The sequence below is a fragment of a genome, unplaced genomic scaffold (genome assembly GCF_019419815.1).
Source record: "Pyrus x bretschneideri cultivar Hongxiangsu unplaced genomic scaffold, Pyrus_bretschneideri_v1 Contig9, whole genome shotgun sequence".
Classification (NCBI taxonomy): Eukaryota; Viridiplantae; Streptophyta; class Magnoliopsida; order Rosales; family Rosaceae; genus Pyrus; species Pyrus x bretschneideri.
Genome location: NW_025999831.1, coordinates 2,593,254 through 2,617,076, shown reverse-complemented (window position 1 = coordinate 2,617,076; position 23,823 = coordinate 2,593,254). Strand labels below are relative to the sequence as shown.

The following is a 23,823-nucleotide window of genomic DNA, read 5'->3' as shown; positions in this document are numbered from 1 at the left end:
AGAGATAAAAAGTAAAACTGAATAGCTTGCTAATTTAACAAAAGATTTAACGTTAGTCTTGGAAATGTTCTAATTGCGTTATTGGCTTATGAAATCGCAAATATCATACCCGGCATAAGCACTTCATCGGCTTTATACACCCATATGGCAACATTTCTCCTCACAAAGAAAAAATACACGTTACACAAATATTTTTACAACTCCTAATGTTACAAAAAGGAAGAGTTTACAGAGATTACCAATGAAAAATAAATAATTTCCGCCCGCTATCTTTTTCTTTCTGCACATCTGTGTTTTTTCTCGTCTTTTGATTCTCTTTTGATGGCCAGGACAATTATCGTGCAGAAGAGAAAATGAGCAGAATGCACAATTCACGGTGCTCGTCCATCGCTTAATATCTCGTTCGGGAAATCTCAAGTACATAATCGAAACATCAAGAGACGAATTGTTTATACTCAAAAAATGAACAATCATTCATGTATATTAATTTCTGAATACACCCCTAAAAATTAACTGCTCTTATTATTCAGAGAGCAAAAAACAATTTGATATCATCTTTGTAAATCTCCTAACCCTTTCATAATTCCTACTGTGCTAACACAAAAACAAAAATGAAAATACAAGAGATACATCGCGATCGTATAATAATTTACGGGCCAAAGATACAAAACACAGTACACTCGTCGTTATGGAGGACGTAGAAATGAAAGGAAATAATTAATCCGACTGGAGTACAGTAAGGTAATACGGATATCCCTGGCACGTCCCAGAAGACGACCTATCCCGATTTTCTTGATCATTAGAAAGTAAAAGATTCCAATGCAAAACATAGCTCGACAGATCATATGTCCCGGGAGAGAATACACAAACTTGAAGAGGAATTTCAGTTCTTGACATGGGATCAAGATGGACTCTAGTACAGCTTGACCCGGACCAAATAAATGGGGAGACGCTCTCCATGGGAATTGACTTACTGGCCCGGGATCCAAGGACATCGGAAGTCACTTTGATGTCAGTCACTGGTGAGAGGTCATGCCATCCATCTTGGTCGCCAGAAGACGTGGCAGGTTGAACTGGAGTTGCATCACTTAAATGATCACTAGTACTGGAGTCCGAGGTGTTTATGCGTACAGATGCAACTACATCCCATGTGTTGCATATAGTCATGCTAAGATTTATTTCACAAAAAGAAGCAGAGAAGTTATGGTATAAGGTTCGAGGTCCGTCCACTAGCCATGATATAGGACTTGTGGTCGCAGTACTGTAAATTAAACGCCAAAATAGATGTCAGCGTAACATAATATTAAAACAAGAAACTACAAAGTTAAAGTAAAGAAAGCGAGAAAAGATTCATCTTGAAACAAAACGTACCTGCAGTGACATGCATGATGAGAAAAAAGACGCGGTGGCTCAGAAACCTCAGGATTAATGTCATTCTTCAGAGGCCGGGAAATCAATATGAAGTCAACCGGATTCGTGTCTCCCTAATCCATACAAAAAGAAACGGGTCAATATGAAAATAATGCTGAGAAGCATCAACAGTGCACAAAAGCATAAGCTACTGGGTCATGACTTGTATATGTTCCGATGCATAAAATTTAGTTTCCCCTTCAAGACATGGTGATTTACAAGTCAAAACAACCAAATGAAAGCAAAGCGATGAGTAATAGTGAACCAAAAAAGATGGTTATATAGAGCAAGAATATATCAACCTTATTTAAAACTTCCTGGTACAGTCTTTCAGAGAGGTGGAAATCTGCCAGAGTAGAGCTAGCTATATCAAAACGTGGTCCATTATTGCCCTGAGTACCCAATCTCAAATGAGTTCCCTGAAGTCGGGGATGGGAAGATTTCTCGTCTTCAGAAGTTGATGACTTGCCACGACTCTGAATCCAAAATTTCATTCATTAGAAGGAGAGAGGGGTGGGGTAGGGTAGGGGTGGAGAAATTCTGTAAAAAGATAGGACCACAGTTTCAGCTTCTTCACAAACCTTGAGCCTGAAGAAGCATGACAATGCTTGATGAGGTGTTAAAGATTGTGAAGGAAAGATGGCATCAACTGGTTGAAGTAGTGAGATTTCCCATTGGTTCCCAACAGATGACAACTGATGAATTTGGAAACTTTCAGAGCTTGTCTTGTTGACAACATCCATGCGCACAAGAAACTCTTGCAATCTTGATGGACAAGGACTGATAAGGAATGACACGTCCAATGACGGCAATACCTGTGAAAATGAATGTTAATATTGATCATTGATATATTCAAATCAATATATTTGAAGGTACTTCTTAGAAAAGTGAGTCAAATCAAGAAACTTTCACAATTGACAATGATCCACACACCTGCAAATTGTAATGCATGCGTAAAGTGCGAAATCTCATGGTGCTTGAAATATCACTCATCTCATAATATATTGTTATGTACAAGGAAATGTTCCCAGGAACAGCTGCCCGAAACCAAAGAGGCCACAATAATGGTGTTTCCCCATGAATAATAGTGTCCTGAAGTACAGAAAAACATAAACATTAAACACTATAAGACCAGAAACTGGAAAATTACAGCTTCATAACAAACCATATAAAGATACAAATCGGGAGAATTTGGATGCTGACCTCAGGAAATAGAAACAGGGCATGAGAAACATCATTAAGGTTAGCATGTTCAGCAGACTGATCAGAACTTTTCTTTTCTAAGCAAGCAGGAAACTCCAAGTTCAAACTGTCTCGCTTTCCAAGATTCAAGAATCTAGGATGACTAATCTTCATTTTCAAATTCTGCAAGAATATCAGGCCATAACATATAAGCACATTAAACATATTGTATGCATCAATTTACATGGTTAGTCCCTGCCTGACATAAAGGAAAGCTTGGGCTATATCTACTATTCAAGACCAGGAATTAACAGTGCATAAGCATTAGCTCATGCAATGGCATTGAGTACATGACAATCCTGTATGGCAAAGTGATCAGGCAAAGTTCAAGCCGACTACCTATACTACATCCTTAACAATGAATAGCAAATAAACATTTCACAAAAGTTAATACAATGCAAGATACATTCACAAAAACGTACACGAGTAAACCAACTACCTGATTATACAGTGAGACCATAAGTAAGTGCAAAAGACCATACCTTCACAGCAAATTCAGATTTGTTCTTCAACTCCAACACAAGATGCCGTAAATCTCCTGTATATGCCCTTTTAGGTAGTGGATGAATGACACCCTCAAGCTTTGGTACACTCTGACACAGGAAAGAAGATAGTTAGAAGAAATGGATGCCCAAACATAGTCATTGCAGAATTCTGAAAGTGGAAAGAATAGGAGATGGGAGCAAGCACCTTAACAACTACAAACTTTAAATTATCACAATGAGGATGCTTCGCCTTCTGTATTCGGTTTCTGCTTATCTTCTTCATGGGGTTAGTGTCAAATTTATGGAAGCCAACAACAGAGCCTGACAATTTCCACTTTACACCAACAATCTGTAAAATGCCTTCTACTCTAGGAGTAACCGTTAGTTGCACCTGAAAGGAACAGAAACTGACAATAAGCAGAATTCAAGAAGTATAATAATGAATTTGTGAACAAGATATGTTTATAAAATGTGGCATGGGAAATAAGTTTGACTATACTTTTCAAACAGAAAGGATAACCACAGACATGTAAAATAGATCTCAAATAAGAAATAATGTCTTCGAAAAAATAAACAACTGAAGTTGGCACAATGCACACAGGAAGTACACAGGAAAAAGAAAAAAAAAAGAAAAGGAAGAAAAGACATTTAACGACATATATTAACAATTCAGCTCTATTTTTCTATCAGTGCAAAGTTTCATATCAAGTTAGGAATGAGAAGTATAAAAACATTTATTAAATTTTAGTAGCATAACCACCTAGCTTTGTCAGTTTCAATCACAAGCGACTTTCTATCATAAGCATGGATCAAGCAGATGCAAATTAATTCATACTCCAATGACTCCATAGACTAAGAAACATCAAAACATTTCTAGTACTCTGTGATTCTAAAATTTTGCAAAAGGAAAGTCATAATTACTTTAAATTTATGGATGATCTTATTACACTTCATTCTGCAATACTTTAACAACTCAAATGAAGTACTCACCACAATTGTTTCACCTCCTGCTAATGAAAAGTCCACATCAGACAAAGAAAATAAAGAACTCTCAAAGTTCACATCCCTGCAAAAATTAAGTAAACAAATCCACCTTAGCAGGTGCAAACATGATAAGAACCGAGATAGGGATATTGATATAGACAAGTACAGAATATTTTCAAGGCCAAAGCGTAATTATCAAAGCATTTAAGAGTAAGCATTAAGGACACAAAGTTCTACAACAAGAAATATACACTGGTTATGGTTAAGCCCCAAATAGGCTAGCTTATTAAGAAGTCCAAGGGGAAGCCTAAAATCCAGTAAAATCATGCAATAGTGAAGCCCACAAGGACCACTATAAGGCCCAAACTTAGCAAAGCAAAAACTCATTTTACAAACACAACAAACTGGTCCATATTAAAAACTAATAAAAAATAAAAATCAACTAGTTGTGTAGTATAAAGGCATGCAGGCAGCCATATGAATGATAATATTACTACAGGTTGATACAAGTCTTGCCAAAAGGAGAAGAGGAATGGAAACATGAGATTTCTCTCCAAAGGAACTGCTCAAACTTTCAGTGATTGTCTTGATTGAGACCTTACAGAGTCATTAAAAGATAACTTTGGCTAGTAAGTATTCCAAGAAAAAGAGAAAAACTATCAATCCATCAGCCCAGTAATGCAAGAGAAGTCATTGATAAGATGCTAGTAGTGGCCCAAAGGCATTTTAGAGTCACATTGCACTGAGTGCCTCACCAATGCCTTTGACAATACTCAAAGCAATTATAAACAGCCATGTACACACCTATGAATTAAACTAGTAGATTCTCCATCCTGAATCTCCACTAACGAGCTACTTGCATCTGCATCATCACAAACTGATCAGCCAATGATTGTGACATGTTCTTGCCAATAATCAACTTGAAGAGTTAAATTGTGTTTCTGTGGGGTAGTTACCGGATTTCATTTCATCAGAGACAGCAGAAAGCTCGCATAATAGGGAAACACTAGACAAAGGGAGGGGGATTTGCAACGGATTTTTTAATTCAATATCAACCCTGACAGCTTCTGCATATGGTAATGAAGAACAAAATACCAAGAAATGTATATCAAGTTATCAACTGAGCGTATAATAACCCTACAACATACTCTGTCTTCAATATCAATGAAAAGAAGGAGTGCATTAATCCTTAGAAGGATGCAATTTAATATATAAAGTACTAATCATGCAACTTCATATATTGTTCGTGTTCATACCTCCTGCAACACAAACATTTGACTCTTTGTACATCTTTGGGATAAGCTTTGATTGTAACTCCAACCAATTAGTTCTGGCGGTGGACAAATTTGGAATCATTTCCTCCTCTAAGGAGACCCATATTCTTTCTTTGACACTTGCCTGGAATGTTTAGAAACACAACAATGCCAATTACAAGCCAGTCTAAACCACCTTAAAGAAACATTCAAGAAAGTCCATGAGAAAGAAAAGCTTCTCATCAGCATCACAGATAAGTTAAAAGGAATACAATAGGTATGATCGCATTATCGGCGGCTGTGATCAAAACACAAATTACGTGAGTTTTCATGAGTAATTCATGCTCATTAGTACATCATACCATGTTTACCACATTGAATTTTGTACACAGCACTCAAAATTCTTTTCTTGAAGTTCCCAAAATATCAGTACACAATTTGGTAAGGCTACAAAACAGAACATGTCCATAAAGAATAAACAGTTAATTTGTAAATCATTAATTTACCCAATCATGTTGTGCTGTACATAGTGGCAATCTCTACACTTAACAATTTGTAACCTCATTCAAAAACTTTATGCACCCTGGGAATATATGCATTAACATGGAAAGCCCCTCGAGGTTTACAAGAGCAGGCATATTTCCAACTACTTCTGTTCCACTGAAATGTTGTAACAAAATTACTGAAACAGCAACATCCATATATTTTTTTCATAAGGGAGTGCAACCCTTATTTCCAATAAGAACATCATCCTCATATTCTACAACTAAACTTACCAGCCTACTAATAGCTCCATCAAATGAGAGAAAGAAATAATAAAATTAGGAGGAAGTCGTCATTGAAAAAACAAGGAAACAGAGAGAAAAGGAGGAGGATTGAATAGAACATTTATAACATAGAAAGGAAATACAACTTACAGCTGCAGATGATGCATAGGTCCGATGATCCTCAAAAATTACCCTAAGAGATGAAATATTGATCTCCGGCAATTGAAGCTTTGATACTTCAAATGTTTTCCCTGTTTTCTATATAATCCAAGAGAAACCTCAGTTAGTTTGCAGCAAAACCTAGCTGAAGTCATGTAGATTGCTTAAAAGTTTTTTAAGAAATTTTAATTGTTTAATCTAAAAAATATAACGTAAGCAAAAAGTGCAAAAAATAAAAGGGTGCCTTAACAGTCTACTAATTTTTGCTCCAGAAGTTGCTAAAACTTCCATACCAATTTGAATATGTCAGTGGATGCCTAGAGGGCCTGAGAAGTTATTATGTTTCCTGTCAGGATCATATTTAAGTTTACAGACTCTGTGGGTGGAGAGAATCACCTAACATTGTAGCCCACCCTAGGTGGGGATAAGAAAAAAAGTCGTACACATGTTTTCAAAGAACTAAAACTATGACATTAAAGTTAAACTCATTTTGAATGCAGGGTGATGAAAGTAAAATGTCAAAGCCAAACCAGATTATACCTTGAGATCTGAAATGAAAGTTAACTTTTCCTTTTTTTTTTTTTCGAGCAAATGCAAATTACTTTTAAGGACCTTGCACTTTTTCCTTCTCCTCAATCAAGCATAGAATACAAAGGGTACTAGTGCTGACCTGAACAATTTGAAGGAAGTCTCTCAGGAATAACTCCTGTGTTTTCTTGGACTGATGACCACAAGCCAGGACCTCCATCACATGATTTGCAGCCAAATCATATAGCCCAAGAAGAGCATACCACCTAAATCACAGAAATTGTATGAAAAAACGCTACAGATTGTAAGAAAAGAAGCTGGCATACAAAACTACATACAAATTAAAACCGCATCTAAGTCCATATAACTTACTGTCCAATATGGAAATGAACATGGTCTTTGATATGGCTCCACGTAGTTCCTGTATACACAGACATGGCACCTCTATATGTGCGAATTGCATGTTTGACCTGGATGGCTCAAGGCAAGAAATCTTTTTCAAAAGATGCAGCATTTATTAAGTTAAGTTGAACAACCTAAAGAATAGCTACCTGATCAGATTTCTTGTAACGGTCACCAGAAAGAACAAGATGAAATCCATATTTGTGCAACATAGGTGGTCTAGACAGCAAGTAACAATAAGACGCTTGCTCAAGCATTACAGCGGAATACAGTGGCTCCTAACAAAGAATTAGTCAGGAATAAGAAAAAAAGACCTCCGAACTGATTATATTGAAAAGGTAGCAGTAAGACCCTTGCTCAACCATTATAGCTCAATGTAGCAGCTCCAAAAAAAGAATTGGTCAGGACTCAGGAGTAAGAAAAATGTTCTTGTGGCTTATTAAATTGAAAAATAGGCAGTACCTCCGTACAAACACGGAAGTAAACAGTTGCAGCCTCTTTATACTGATGTCGTGCCTTCAACATCTCCACCCACCAAAGACCACACCTAGTTGCGTTTTGCTGGCTAGATGGTGCAACTTTCTGCTTGGATACCAAAAAAATGTGTAAGAAATTTGGAAGAGATAAACCAGAGGGAAAGATATGGGGGAGCTGCAAGTGGATATTATAATACAAGTCAACAGCCTCAAACATTTGCCAATTTAGCCAGTTGCTTTCCAGAAAAAACTACAAAACAATCATGCAAATGCAAACCTGAGAATCTATTGAGATAAAAAATGGAATTGTAATTGAAGTATGCAGCTTCTTTGTTGAGAATCTATTGGTTGCAAGGCCTTTTAAGAAAAATGAAACTTGTAAAGTTCTGTTTGACTATGGAAGGATAAGTCCCTTTGGTTGGGTGGGTTTTCCATGACAGCTTCTCAAGATTGTTGGCCTGTGACTAGAGACTAATCATCTAACAAAATATTTTAAGTATTTTAAGAGAGGGGTTGTGATATGAACGCTAATGCCATTAAAATATGCTTGATTCCTAAAACTCCATTTGTTCAAGTCATGGACTACAGACCTACAATTTGGTTCACTAGTATCTACATGACCTTAGCTAAAGCTTTTATCCCTGAGATTGAGAGAGGCATTGGGTAATGTCATGTTATACCTATTCCTCAAGGGCTTTCGGCGTCGCAAACATGTTTCAGGGCTCGTTTGGTTTAAGGATTGGATTGGAAGGGCTAACTGTCTAAATTCAAGGCATATTGAAGGTAGATGAGAATGATTTTTCATTGTGAGGAGATTAGAAGAGGATTGGACGCGACGAAAACTTCTCCCATCTAATCCTGGGAGGATTAGAATGGATAACTTTTCTTCTTGGGTAATCCTTATCCTACCTCTATGTTGGTCACAATTTTTTTAATTTCTTCTTTCAACATACCTTTAAAATGGCGTCTTATCTATTCCAATCCAATCATGTGTACCAAACAAGGCCTTAATCTCAAACCAAACAGGAAAATAAAAAATATACATACTAAATAGGTAGTAAATGCGTTTTCCATGCAATACTCTGCATCCTTTCTTGACTGGTCTGACATGAAATATGCAAGCCCCATCATTTCCTGCAAGAACAAATGAAATAAGTGAGCTTTGTTACACCATGGGAACATTCACACAACAAAATAAAGACCTTTTAGCCAAGAGAGAGAATCAAATGTAGGAATACATAAGCAGAGGGGTAAAATGAAAATCCAAAAAAGAATCCAGAAGCCATTAAACCCACCTGTACGCCAGCATAGCGTTTCCAGGCTTTGTCAAGCTTGTAATCTGTGGATATTAGGCGATAATTCGACAATGCAAGTTCATAATCACGTAGCATGAAGGCATAATCACCCAAAACTCTAATTTGGGATTCAATGGAGTTAAAGGTGTACCTAAAACATGGAATGTAAACTGCCTATTAGTAAAATAAAAGGATATAACAAAGAACACTAAGTAACAAAATAATAATGAAATAAAATTAATTGTACAGCATACGTAGGGCCACTGGGAGAATCCACCACATCATCTTTTCCTTTTCTCCACCATAGATTTTTTATTTGGTTCCTAAAACCTTTCCTTGTTGCAGCAACCTGAAAGCCACAGAATCAGACATAATATAGTTTTACACATATAAGTGTGCAAATACAGAAAGTAAAAATAAAGAAAGCATTGGACCAATCGTACACTAGAAAGTAAGTACTCAGAAACTGAAGGAAATATTGTCGAGATACATGCCTGCTGATTGAGCAAACGTATTTTTTGCTCCATGTAGGGAATAATGTGTTTAGTTGATAAATCTTGCATCAGGTCTTTTATCTGTCCCAGTTTGTACAAATTGGATATCATGGTAAAAATTCTGACGTCAGCAGAAAATTTTAATTATCAACCTAACATAGGATTATAAGAACATTTGATAATGAGCAACAAAAAGTACTTTACCTCATTAAAATCCTCAACATTAAGGAAGCAACGAAGCGGTTGACTAGGTAAATCTTCAAATTTCTGTCCATAAAATACACAAGCATAGAGCCTCAGCTATACCTCATCTAACAATTTTATATAACAATACCATCAGATAAACCTACAGAACAAGGTAAAAACAGAGGACTTCAGAATAGCTTACATAAAGCACCCAGGGATAATCTTGATGTTCAACCACACCATCTTGAGAAGAATTAATGCACAGTAACTGACAGTCAGAGCCAAAAGTGCTCCTCATTTCAGTTAAAATTTTAGTTGCCCTGCAAAAAGAATAAGACTCCAACAATATCAATTTTCTATTGTTGTCAACTTTGATTATCTAAAGTTACTATTTCTATTAGACTTCATCCAAATACAAGATTTTTTGAAAAAATAAGAGAAGAAATAAGTACAAGGAAATAGAAACAAAATGTCCAAAAACAAAAAGGCCACAATAAAAGATCCTATTGTTTCTTTCCATCCAAAGAGTTCACAAAATTGCCAAACATGACATCACCACAAAATTCAAACTTTCATTTGAAATAACTCCAATATGAGACTCCCCAAATAAGGAGTAGCAATCTCTAGGCAGCACACCCACAATCCCAAACACCTAAAGCAACCTCCCCTCCAATATGAGTGATAAAAGGACAATGCAGGAAGATATGACCAATACACTCGGCATCTCTAAAGCAAAAAGGCACCAATGAGACAGTTTTTTTGGACTATGATGTACACCTCCAAGACAAACTTCTACCAAGATCTACTCATATTCCATTCCCCACCACCAACTTGAACCCCAACTATAAATAAGGAACTGAACAATCCTTTTTTTACTATAAAGAAACAAGTGTATTAATATCACAGGAAGGAAACAAACAAAGAGGTTAGTCAATAAGGTCAAACCAGATCACAGAAAACAATCAGGACTTAAAAAGCTAAAACATAGAAACACCAGCACAAACAGCTGAAAAACACCTAAGACTTTCAACAATCCTTCACCAATTATATTGCAGAAAACACTTATAAATGACAGAACAAAACCATGAATCCTACTTATGAGAAGATCATCCATTTCCCTAAGAGAGGACCGCCTAAGCTGAAGGTTTCAAATCTCTATCCTTTAGAAAATCTCTCTAGGATTTTGTTAGCTTTTTGGGAGTCTGAACATAGACATGAAATTGGTAGGAATAGTATATAAGACTGACTGCATGAGCATGAGGCTACAACCTCTAGGCAAACACTGACATTCCCAGAATTTTTACAATTGATAATCCCAGAATTTCAGAAAGCATGGATTACACTCCAAAGGGAGCCCAAGATAAATCAAAACAACCCACTAGCTTCGCACCTCAGACCCAAACCAGGGACACCCTTATCCTGAATATTGATATCCACCATAACACTCTTGAACATCTTGATTATGAGGATCAATAATTCTAATAAAGTTAATAAGAACTAAGAGGACTACTTGGATTATCAACGTTGTCTTACCTTGTTTCAACTCCATGTACCTTGACGGTATGAAAATACCCGTTAGTACCTTACCTCCTTATATTTACTAAATTCAGTCAAATATGTACACGAATTAATTTGCTAAGTTCTGACCAAAAGGTATAAAAAATTTATGGCCATGCAGATTCTTTATTTGCTTTCTAACATGATTAGAGGGCCAGAAAGGTAAATACTTCTCTAAAGGGCCATCTTGTTTATCATGCACTAGCAAATAATGCTTCAAAATCTTTGGGTCCATTGCCCCATTAGTAAGAAGGGAGGGCAACTTCTTGGTGTTAAAGAGGTCAACAAATCTGTTGATAGGCTGATCATCCTTTGAAGAAACTACAACGAGACCTGCAAGTAAAACCAAACAATATAGTTACAACTGAACCCAACCAATACCCCAAAAAGAAAACAGCATTTTGAGAACTATGATTCTATGACTACGGCATGGACCAGACTTTTTGAGCTTTGTCATTAAAATTGTAACTAGATAGGCAAAAGAATAGTTACTTTATAAGTTTCAACACCTTACATGCCACAGGATGATCAAAAGCTTCATGGTCTGAAAAAGAGACGCTATGTACAAGCTCTTTGTTGAAAAACTGAAACCATGATGGTAGAACTTCAGATTCCGATACTGCAAAGGAAAGCCATAATCATAGTTAAAGCTGTAGATCTGGGTAAAAAAGAATTCATTTAAATTTCAATTATACAAGTAACACAGGTGCATAGAATAGCCTAAGAAAGATAATTGCTCAATCCATTTCATAAATTTTAAAAATAAGAATAAAAGAAATTAGTTAGGTACAACACAACTCCCTTGAGAGCTGAATGTCAACCACGGATCTATATAAGGAATATTACTTACTGGATAATGCATTATCAATCTGAGGCAGGTCTGAGCACAATTCAGAAAGATCTTTATCCGCCGCCTGGTTTATGACTTGTTTCAACCTCTCTTTTGCTACCTAGGTGAAGTTAAACAATATATCTCAGGCTCTAACAGTTGGGCATCCAATAGGAAATTAACCTTTAACTATAAAACTGCATGTGCAAAACAGATCTAATATTCAAATACCAAAACCCACCTAAACTCCAACAGGATACTTTTTTTTTCTCCTTTTGTTTCACTGAGAAACATGTCATTATGGACAGAGCAACACGGAGTACATAATAGATTGAACTGACCAACGAGGAACATTTGAACATTTAACAAGTCAAACTTGTAATTGTTTCAACTCGAGCTTATGTATCTTCCTAATGCTTACTCTGTATACTAAATATCTAACAATTATAGTCCTTTTTCCCTTTTCCCTTTCCCATCTCTCGGTAAATGTCCGTCATTTCAAAATCAAGTCAGATGTTTATATGGGCCAGCCTAGTAGGCTACTAATATCCACTAGTCAAATTAGTAGCCCAGAAAAATTGAGCGAAACTAGCTCAAATTTTGAATCTTTCGCATATCTATTATCCGGGATTTCAACTAATTCACACAATCCTACTCCAACTGAAGTGAAGGTCCGTACTTTCCCAAGTTTTAATGAAAATCTTAAACTCCAATTTTTATCAGTTCCCACATTTTCACAGCAACCAAACAGCACAATCGAAAAATTACCTCCAAATTCGGTTGCCGAATATCCAACTCATAAAACAACCGCAATCCGAACTTCTGAAGCCTGTAGGGTTGATCACTCGCAGTCCGCACAGGCACTGCACCGAAACACAAAAATCTTAATTTCCACTCAAATTCCACCCTCAGTAACCCTAACACACACACACACACACATATATAAATGCACAAATTAGTAGGGAAGTGAGAAATAAGCGGGTGGGGTTCACCGTCGATGTTGTTGAAGACGCAGAAGGGCTTGAGCATTTGGACTAAGGTGAGGCCGTTCTTGAGGCAGGCTTCTTCGACGAGGGGCGTACGGAGCACCATGACAACGGGAGTGATCTCTTCCAAAAGCATTCTGCCAAGTGGCGTATTCGCCGGATCCACCATTTCTCTGGAAATGCGCGGTGGAATTGGCGACGGCGACTCGGGGTGAATGACGGGACTGAGTCACTCACCGGGTCGACGCGGGTCGGGGTGAGTCAGGCGTGGGTTTGGCTTGCTAAGATCCCGAGCGTCAATGGAAGATCGCAGAAGAGTGCTTCTGGCAAATGAAATCTGCATACAGAACTCAGAAGAGCTAGTACGACTTCGTTTTGTTGTATGTACTGTTCTAATGAGCTTTTGCTCTCCTTTTTTTTGTTTTGAGGAAAACTAGGTTGAAAATTTTGAATTTTAACAGGAATAAAATAAATGATAAAATAAATAGTATTTGGATTAATTTTTTAATATAAAAATGTGTTTTTTTATTAAAATAAATAGTACGTTAAACTTCTCTTGTTTTTAGTATTTGGGTTGTGCAATTCTAGAGCTTATTGGGTTTGTCGGTGGGAAAGCTGTGAACACGAAAGTTCCTTGAAACAATAAACAAGAATAACGTGTACAAAATAATACTTTGTGTTTAATGATTTTGGGGTTACGATCTCTCTCAAATTGGATCCTCTGATTCTATCTTCGTAGGGTGTAGGTTTGTGGATGAGTTGTTGATCCAAAGGGCCGTCGGGGCTTGATCTAAGGATGAACAGTTGATGAACGGATGAACACTTTCTTCAAGGGCCGTCGGGGCTTGATCTTGAATAATGGTTGTGTGGATTTCTTCAAGGGCTTTTGGGCTTGATCTTGAAGGTTGATGGATGAGCGGATCTTCAAGGGCCGTTGGGGCTTAATCTTGAAGAACGATTGGATGTGTGGATTTGTTGAGGTTGTTGATCCAAAGGGTCGTTGGGGCTTGAGCTTAGGATGAACGGATGATGAATGATGAACCCTTTCTTCAAGGGTCGTTGGGGCTTGATCTTGAATAATGGTGGGAGTTCTTCAAGGGCCGTTGGGGCTTGATCTTGAAGGAGGATTTGACGAAGAACGAAGAGTGCTTTCTTGATCCTTCGGGATTTTCTTGAGAACTTTAGAACTTTAAGGCTTCAAGGTTTTGGTGTCTGTATTTGTTGATGTTGTTGATCCAAATGGCCGTTGGGGCTTGATCTTAGGATGAACGGATGATGAATGATGGACACTTTCTTCAAGGGCCGTCGGGGCTTGATCTTGAATAATGGTTGTGTGGATTTCTTCAAGGGCTTTTGGGCTTGATCTTGAAGGTTGATGGATGAGCGGATCTTCAAGGGCTTTTGGGCTTAATCTTGAAGAATGATTGGATGTGTGGATTTGTTTGTGTTGTTGATCCAAAGGGCCGTTGGGGCTTGATCTTAGGATGAACGATGAACACTTTCTTCAAGGGCCGTCGGGGCTTGATCTTGAAAGAGGATTTAACGAAGAACGAAGAGAGCTTTCTTGATCCTTCGGAATTCTTGGGAATTTGGATGGTTGGAAGCTTTGGAGTTTCAAAGCTTCAAGGATTTGGGGAATTCCTCTTCTAATTTTGGAGTAGAGAAATGTATTTGTAAATTCCTTGATGCTTGATACCTTGATGGAGAAGCCTATTTATAGGCTTTGAGAATGAATCACCACCACAAAAATATTTTTTTCCTTTCCAAGAGCCATTGCCTAATTTTCCCACTTAATGCAATATTGAAATTGAAGTGGTGTAACTTATGGCCTAATTTCCCACTTAATACCATTTTAAACTTGAAGTGGTGTAATTTATGGCCTAATTTCCCTACATTAACTATGCCTATTCCTTACATTAACTTGAAGTGGTGAAACTTATGGCCTAATTTCCCACTTAACACCATTTTAAACTTGAAATGTGTATGCTTTGTCATTGCCCAAATGAGAAAAACTTGCTTTGATCCGTAATGGATTGAAGTGTGCTTGCCTTGTCATTGCCCAACATGAGAAGAAAAACTTGTTTTGATCCTCAATGGATTGAAATGTACTTGCCTTGTCATTGCCCAAAATGAGAAGAAAAACTTGTTTAATCCTTCAAGGGTATTTCTTCCTATTTTGTTGAGTCACACGCCATGTGTACAATTTGTACAACACGTGGCGTATGCCATGTATGCCTTGACACGTCAAAACTTTAATGCATTGGTGAACATTTGTTTTACTGAAATTTCGATGTCTACAAAAGCCCATATGTTTATTTTAATTTACTTGTTTTAGACCTTTCGAACTCTTTGAATAAAACTCAAAGTTTAGATTCTAAATCTCCCATAATTGCTCTAACATGTGTGTCAAATATGAGTTTTAACTTAAAACTCATTTTTAGGGCAAATTTAGTCTAGTATGCCTGCCTACCATATATGTGTATTTTTTTAATTTTATATTATAAATTTATTGAATCCAACTGTTATGATCTAATAAGATCAAATCTAATGGTATAAAAAAAGATCTAACAGTTCAAATTTAAATTTAATGTCTAAAATAATTAAAAAAAGATTATTTCATATGTTTCATATTCTTTCATAGTGTTCCACAAGTTTCAAGGTATCGGTTTAGTGATTTTTCAATCAGAATCTAAATATTTTTTGTTTAAAATATTCATAAAATTAAATTATGTGGTCTACATAATATTTTTTATTAAAAAGTTACTTTAAGAAAAATAATATCCTAAATTCATTTTTTTTATAACCTCGGACTAAAAGTTTAACCCATAAAGGTTGGAGCAGAAAAAAACTGTTTCTAGGTTAAAACTTCAAACCTAAATCATTTTGGTTAAAAATTTTAGGTTTTAACCCAAGATTGGAGATGGTCTTAGAATAAATTTTTTTTATTTAAACATCAGTGTATCGAGAAATTGTCTTGTAACAAAAGTGTATCGAAGATTGGAGATGGTCTTGGAATTAATTATCACGAATAGCCGGAATAGATACCATGTTCTAGGATTCATGTGTTTGTTGATTTCCATTGTATTATGCTTTCTCATAGTGCAACTTAGTAGATACCATGCTAAATACTTCGAAAATGAAAAGAGTTAGTGTAGACGTCCATGCCTAATTCGTTGTTTAGGGAAATCAATAGCTTAAAGAGTAGATACCATGCCTTTAGGTTGACAAACGTAAAGCATCAATAATCTGTTTTGTATCATAGTGTGTATCGGTTGCTTAGGCGAAAAAGGTTAGAGATGGAAGTCAAAGTCCTAATCGTTCAAACATCGTTTTCAAAATCCTTATTGCCAATTACTTTTATTTGCCTAAGTTCTTTATATTGTGCTTTTATGCTTAAACTTAAGACATCTCAAACTATTTTGTTAAACCTTTACTTGCATATTTGCTAGTTTTGTGAATTAATTAATTTAAATTGTTAGGAATCATACTCTAGTTACATATTACTGCAATACTCGTGGGAATGATCTCGTACTTGCTTTCTATACTATGTGTTTGATCTTATGCACTTGCGAGTTTAAAATGTGCAATTAGTAGCTTTAATATTTAGGTTGCTAAACGCATAACAATTTGGTTGGTTGAAACCAAAAAGTGCATTGGCCTAATTCAGGACAATCATCGACATCATGCAATATAATAAAATTATATGTCGTGATACATAAACTAAATGGAACCATCGAAAGAGGGTACATTTCAAGTACAACCTTATTATCTATTCTAAAATTGAGGAGGGATTTGACTATAATAAAATTATATGTCGTGATACATAAACTAAATGGAACCATCGAAAGAGGGTACATTTCAAGTACAACCTTATTATCTATTCTAAAATTGAGGAGGGATTTGACTGTAACTTAGCTACAATCAAATCTTTGCCACTCGATTTCATCTTATTTGCAAGAAAGCCATCTGATATAGGTTGGGTTGGACGATTATTAATAAAGGTTAGCAGGGTAATTTTGTCTCTTAATAAATTTCAAAATATTTACGATTTTACCAGGCTGCTACTTTTAATCTGGAGTGGATTTCTTCCTCTCTCGTCAGCTTTCTCTTTCTTTTCATTTCATCTTCTCTTCCAAAAACAAAACAAAAAAAAAAAAAAAAAAAAAAAAAAAAAAAAAAACCCTAGCCATTCAAATTTCTCTCAACCCTAACCGTCCCTCATCTTTCTCTCTTCACTCACCATTTCGATGAACTCTACTTGTAGCACGCTCTTCCATTTGCTACACAAACCCAGCTCCAGTTCTCTTTCGCCAGTTTTCCAGGAAGCACAAATCGAGTTCCCTCTTCTTTTTCTTTAAGAAATAAAACACGCAAATATTGTCCCGATTCGAAGAAAAATTCTCATGTGGATTTGATTTCAGGGTAAGTCCTCTTTCTCTTTATAATTTTGTTTGGGATTCTCTCTTCCTCTCTCTCTCTCCTGCTCAATCTCAAAAATAAAAAAAAATAAAAGAATTTTGTTTGGTACTCTCTCCCCCTCTAAAATCTCTGTTGGATTTCTTCCAATATGTCAATTTGTATAATTTATTTTTTGATGTGACATTTGATGGGTTTGATTTGGGTTATAGTTTGAGATTTTATTTGGAATATTTCATTTTTTGAGTTGGATTCATGTTTTTTGCTTAAGATATCTTTTTTTTTATTAGGGAAATTTTATTTGAACCCGTATAACATCTTTCTACACCTAATTTACTTTCTACACCCATATTTTTTTTAATTAAACTATCAATATTTCTTTAAACGCAAATTTATTACATAAACTACCCCCACAAATCCAATTCAATATGTAAATTTATCTTTACACCCATTTAAAAAATAAAAACCTAAGATCATGTCTTGCAATTCATTCAAGGCTTAGCAATCAAATCAAAGAGGTTTACAACAATATGTGAGTGATCATTCAAAAGGGGTAATTGACTCATTGGCTTATTTGACTAATTCATCACTCACATATTGTAGTCTCTCTCCAATTACATTTCCTCCATGAATGTTCTACAACTCAATCAATCTTAATACAAAATAGGTTTGTGTAACTCAATACTAAATTTTCCTATCAATGATTGATTGGGCAACCTTTCCCCGTTGTTCAATCTATTCCCATCCTCTCCCTGCTGTCTAATCGATGCTACTGCGAAGAAATCTGGGATTGATCTTCACAAATTATGATTTTTGGTGTATTGTTTTTCTGTTGTAAGCATGCCTGATCACTAATCAAACTACTTTTTGTTTCTATTCTACCCAAATATTGCGTTCAATCTTGATTGAGCTTTAGTTTTAATTACTGCAACCTACAAGTTCTTGGCTTTCTCTAATGAATGTGCGATGCATTTAGTCTATTTCTGCAAGTGCAATATAGTTGTGTTGTTTTTATTTTTATACCTAAAATATAACATATCTATCAAACAAATTTTAATTATTTTCAAGAGCCACAATATTATTAGTGGGTTTATTAATAAATTTTAAATTTATTGCTATTTTCATCTTGTTAAATCTAGAACATAAAAATAAAAAAGTTAGACACCTACATATGAGACTTATACCTGATACCAAGGGACTTGAAGACTTAAATTTTTTATCCATACAGAAAACATCGTTTTAGAAAATATGTTATAGTTTCTTCCAAAACATAATCATGAAAAAAAAATGATGATAATTGTTTTCTTTTTCTAAATCCACATATACTTTTCAAACTTTAATTCCAAAAATTTTGTCATTTAGCTACAAGTTACTTAACAATGAATACATGATTTAATACACTCTTATCAACATAAATGTATAAGGTTTTTGTTGTTTCCTTGAAATTCAACGGTACAGGGAATTTCATATTGCTTGCTCAAAGTCATCCAACATGCCCATTGACAGCTCACATGGCTCCTCTTCCATGTCAAGTGCCTTGCAAACCTCATTTCTACACTTCGGTAGCATTTATTGAATTGCAAGACATAAAACCTAAACAATTTAATCGACACAAAAAAGAGGAATTAAAAGAAGTATCAAAAAGAAAAAAGTACATAAATAAAATTGATCAGTAATGAGACTTTCCATTAAATCCAAAACCAAAATTAACAAAAATGTCAAAATACCTAAAGAAAAACTATGATGCCTAGGTGATGGTGTACATTCCCTCTTTAGCATGCAATAAAAAATAAATAGATTATAGATAATCACTTGATAGGAGCTAGACCAGTGAGCTATAATGCTTTCTTCAAATGATTGCTTCTTCCAAGTCCACCTCTTGATTGTCATCGCTCAATCACTTCCATTTCCACTAAGTGATTACTTAGGGACGCGTATGATATGAGTTGTTTCCTTCTCAACTTTGGATCTTAACACCGCAAAAGTCTATCTGTACAAACGATCTAGGCTTGTATTCGGAGTTTCCCTAGGGTTGGTAAGGCGAAATGGGGCCACCCTAGCCCATTGAGTGCTCTACCTAAGGCCATCGACATCCTACACTCTACTAAAATAAATTTCGCAGAAAACCAACTATATCCTATCTTGGTTGACCTTTCACTTCTAGCCACAAGTCATCCTCATATTTTTCCACATACGTGGATTCGGTCTCCCAGCCTGCCTCTTCCATGATTTTGCAAGCCAACCAACTTCTTGCGAGTCTCTCTGCTTTTTGGGAGTATTAAAATATAAATCATCAATTTAAATTAGAAGGTAAAACGTAACTATTAACCCTACAAATGTCCCCCAGTGTACAGATTGTTCATTGCAGCAAGTTGTAAAATTTTCTCACACGCTCAACCAATTCATGCAATCGACGTGGAGCAAAATTTCGAAGGTTAATGTTGCAAATGATATCTGGTTAACAGAAGAAACTCTTCAAGGTAACAATTCAAAAAAAAAAAGCTATTTTAATTAAATAACTATGGGACAACATAAGATGAACCAAATTAATGTTATGACTTTAGTTTATAGAAATGGTTTTTGGGATGAGCATGGAACAATGAACTTTATCTGAGGACAAAGAACTCATGTTTTGCAAAAATATATTTATTTTTTTACTTATTATGTAAATGTATGAACCACCGATAATTTTTAGTATTTTAAAGTCATAAGATACTTAAGAATGAAACGGTTTTTGAACATGTGCGTAGCCATCACAATTTTTAACATATTACTTCTAAGTTTGATTTATGTTGTAATAAGAAAGTCAACATACTACCCCTTGATTTATATATTGTTTTGTTTAGTAGATTGTTCCGATATCTACTATAGTCATTGAGCGAGTGTTTTTGTAATGACCCATTCCCAATTTTACAACTTTTTTATAATTTTAATAAGTGAATTTACAAAAATGCCCTTCGAGGTAAATACGTTGACTTTTGTTGACTATTGTGTCGTGTCACGTAAGACTCGTTTTCTTGGCGTATCCTCGTAGAACTTGTCGCTACGGACGCGTGAGCGCAAGCATAATGTAATATGGAGTTATAACGAAGATTCTATGAACCTTTAAACGTCGAGGGCATTTTGGTAGTTTGCCATTTGAAACACAGGTGGTATTTTGTGCTCCTCCAGGTTTTAGTTGTTGAAAGTTCGTATCGACAAGGATTCTTGACGAGTCTCAGTATAGGTGGCTACTTCCAAGGGTATAATCCTTACCTGCTCTATTATACTTTACTTATACTCTGACATCATGTGTGAATGGGTTCATTCCCGTTCACCACCGCACTTTAGTATTTAGGCACTCTTATGTTTAAATTTATTCACATTTTCCACATCACTGCACTTTATGGCTTCGTCACCTTCCAAGTGTCAGCCAACACAGCTCGATTCGGAGTCCTAATGAACATTCTAGGTCGGGATGTGTCAATTTTTATCAATGAATATTGTTAAAACTAAACATCGAAATAAGATAGGAGATGACTTTCTTATTGATTGTATGATTCTTCGTAATAATAAAAAAATTGTTTATGATATTAATTTAGATTGGGTGATCGATAAAGGGAATGCATATGATAAAAAAAGATGAATAAAGAAATATGGTGGGAGGAAGAAATATGAAATAAACAATAATATATAAAACAAAAGTTGATAATGGAAATGACTTATGATTTTCTTTTTCCAACCTTTTGTTTTAATTTTCATGTTGTATATTATTTCATATATAACTTTATCTACATTTCTCCCATCATCCTTCCTCTATTCTTTTTCATTTATACTCTCCCGTGTATATTTTTCTTTAGAGCACTTTTGTCCCTCTCAAATTCCCTATGGGATAGTGGATTAAATCCCCTCCCTCCCCCCCCCCCCCCACCAAAACTCCTCCACCCCATTCCAATTCATTGGGTTGGGGGAGCCTAGTTGCTCACCTAGGCTAAAATTGACTAACTTAGCCTCTAGGCCATGTGGCAAAAGGTTGACGTTAGCTACAATTAAAAAATTAATTAAAAATACATAAATTAGAAAAAAAAATCATAAAAATAATAAATAATATATAATATAAAAAAAACAATATATTTTTTTCTCTAAATACCTAACCATATTCTTCCACCTTACACCACGTTTTAACATTTTCAAATACTTCCAACCCATCTTTTACCATCCGAAATTAAAAAATAAAAAAATTTACTATTTTATAAAATAAAAAAATATTTTAATACGAATTATCTGGGCTATCTAGTTTAGGGGTAAAGAATGAGATGCACTTGAGCAGTTACTGTTCACTAAAGACATTTACTATTTACTTAGGGGATTGAATTGCCTATTTGCCTAAGGAGTTGTTTAGGGATGAAAACGCTCTTATATCTATATACAAAATTTAAAACAAAATAACCAAATAACTATCAACTAGACTAACTAGTATTAGATTGTATTAGGGAAAGACATGTCTTATTCCATATAGATCTCACTTTATAGCTCTTAAGGATGATGAAATTTAAAGTATTAAATGTACAGTTTCAAAGCCATAAAGATTAGTCAAATGGTGAGATAATGGGTTATCATTATTTAAGATATATTTATGGTTTAATTTCCTCTAATGTAATTAACAACAAGAATATAGGTTTTTGTGAGGTGCAAGTGTTTTTATTTTTTATTTTTTGAGAAGAAGTATGATATTGTTATAAATAGGTAAAAGTTGGAGAGATAACATTTACTAGTAACAAGAGCGAAGCAGAGGTAAAATATCACACTGTAACTATAATTCATGAGGATGACAAATAAAAGAGGAAAGAATAGATACTGATGTTAATGATCTTTCATTTTTGCTTTTTGTGTGTTTTGATAGCAGTCAGAGTGCTCTATTTATAGAACAACTCCATGCGAGCATATTCTTACATTTTGAAATTTACAGCACATGACTTTGAAAATACGATCACCATTATTTCCAAAGTCTACATCACTTTTGTGTGGGTATTGAAAAAACTATGTGGGCATTCATTAAGCTGCTAACAGTTTCAACATTACCAATGTTTTCAACACTCCCCCTTGAATGCCCACATATCAACATTAGTTACCTCGTTAAAACCTTTCTTGGAAAAACCCAGTGGAAAAAAAACCATAGCGAAGGAAAAAAAGTACAACTTTATCTGGATTGTTGATATAGAGTTAAGTATGCTAATGTTGCCTCGTTAAAACCTTGATAGGAAAAACTCAGTGGGAAAAATCCTAATCGAAGAAAAAAGAATACAACATGCATGTCTCATGGATACTCTCCCTGATATGTATCTCTTCCTGATTTCGCATTTTCCAAGTTTAGCTGATTGGTAAATTGACGTAATCCGATACTTTGCACTAACTTTTGAAATGTGCACTTTGGTAAAGATTTGGTGAACACGTCTGCCAGATTTTCATTGGAACGGATTTGTCTGACTTCAATAACTTTGGCCTTCTGAAGCTCATGTGCACTAAAAAACTTTGGAGATATGTGTTTAGTCTTATCACCCTTGATGAATCCTTCTTTCATTTAGACAACGCATGTTGCATTGTCTTCATGGATGACAGTTTAAGTGTCTATCTTTGAAGGTAGATCACATAAATTTTGAATATGATGGATCATTGATCTTAACCAAGAACATTCACGACTTGCTTTATGTAAAGCTAGTATTTTCTAAGTGATTTGAAGATGTAGTAACTAATGTTTGCTTTGTTGAGTGCCAAGATATTGCTGTATCTCCATTCTTGAACACATATCCAGTTTGTGAGCTGGCTGTATGCGGATCAGAGAGAAAACCAGAATCTGCATATCCAACAAGGACCTGGTCATTTGTGGATTTCTTTGAGTAAAAAAACCCATGTCTGTTGTCTCACGAAGGTATCGCAGTACATATTTGATTCCCTTCCAATGACGAATTGTTGAAGTAGAGCTATACCTTGCTAACAAGTTGATTGAAAAGACTATATCTAGATTAGTACATTGTACTAAATACAGTAAAGCACCTATTACACTCAAATATGGTACTTCTGGACCAAGGACCAGTTCATCATCTTCTTTTGGACGAAATGGATTTTTCTTAACGTCTAAAGAACGAACGACCATTGGTGTGCTTAGTGGATAAGCATTGTCCACACCAAATCACTTCAGGATTTTTTCAATGTAAGCTAATTGGTGGACCAAAATTCCACTAGCACAATGCTCGATCTGCAAGCCAAGACAAAATTTTGTTTTTCCAAGGTCTTTCACTTCAAATTCACTTTTCAGATATTCAACAGTTTTATTGAGTTCTTCAGGGGTTCCAACTAGGTTCATATCATCGACAT

The 23,823-nt window shown here is 35.4% G+C and overlaps 1 protein-coding gene across 3 annotated transcripts; it reads right to left on the bottom strand.

Annotated features, from left to right (window-relative positions):
- Positions 1-463: 463 nt before the first annotated feature.
- On the bottom strand, positions 464-13,449 carry LOC103940501 (trafficking protein particle complex subunit 8). Of its 3 annotated transcripts, none has more exons than XM_009350618.3 (28): positions 13,060-13,449; positions 12,836-12,930; positions 12,089-12,188; positions 11,753-11,857; positions 11,409-11,571; positions 9,884-10,001; positions 9,700-9,762; positions 9,496-9,576; positions 9,256-9,350; positions 9,002-9,152; positions 8,754-8,840; positions 7,693-7,812; positions 7,380-7,508; positions 7,201-7,298; positions 6,971-7,094; positions 6,292-6,399; positions 5,378-5,519; positions 5,078-5,188; positions 4,926-4,998; positions 4,128-4,203; positions 3,343-3,528; positions 3,135-3,245; positions 2,614-2,775; positions 2,344-2,502; positions 1,992-2,225; positions 1,713-1,886; positions 1,372-1,484; positions 464-1,261 (listed from the first exon to the last, which is right to left on the bottom strand). In XM_009350618.3, exons 1-28 carry the CDS (start codon positions 13,220-13,222, stop codon positions 718-720), a joined length of 3,885 nt encoding a protein of 1,294 aa, XP_009348893.2. In that variant the 5' UTR covers positions 13,223-13,449; the 3' UTR covers positions 464-717. The 3 variants fall into 3 exon arrangements, with proteins under 3 accessions (XP_009348893.2, XP_009348901.2, XP_009348908.2); XM_009350626.3 differs by having other exon boundaries at positions 4,926-4,983; positions 13,060-13,448; XM_009350633.2 differs by lacking the exons at positions 11,753-11,857; positions 12,089-12,188; positions 12,836-12,930; positions 13,060-13,449 and having other exon boundaries at positions 9,496-9,616; positions 11,409-11,549.
- Positions 13,450-23,823: the final 10,374 nt, after the last annotated feature.

Excerpts from the sequence above, each read along its gene's own strand:
- LOC103940501 (XM_009350618.3), bottom strand. The coding sequence starts at position 13,222 with ATGGTGGATCCGGCGAATACGCCACTTGGCAGAATGCTTTTGGAAGAG. Across the intron at positions 2,503-2,613 it reads CCCTGTTTCTATTTCCTGAG|GACACTATTATTCATGGGGA; the intron begins GTCAGCATCCAA and ends TCTGTACTTCAG. Across the intron at positions 1,485-1,712 it reads ACCAGGAAGTTTTAAATAAG|GGAGACACGAATCCGGTTGA; the intron begins GTTGATATATTC and ends TGTATGGATTAG.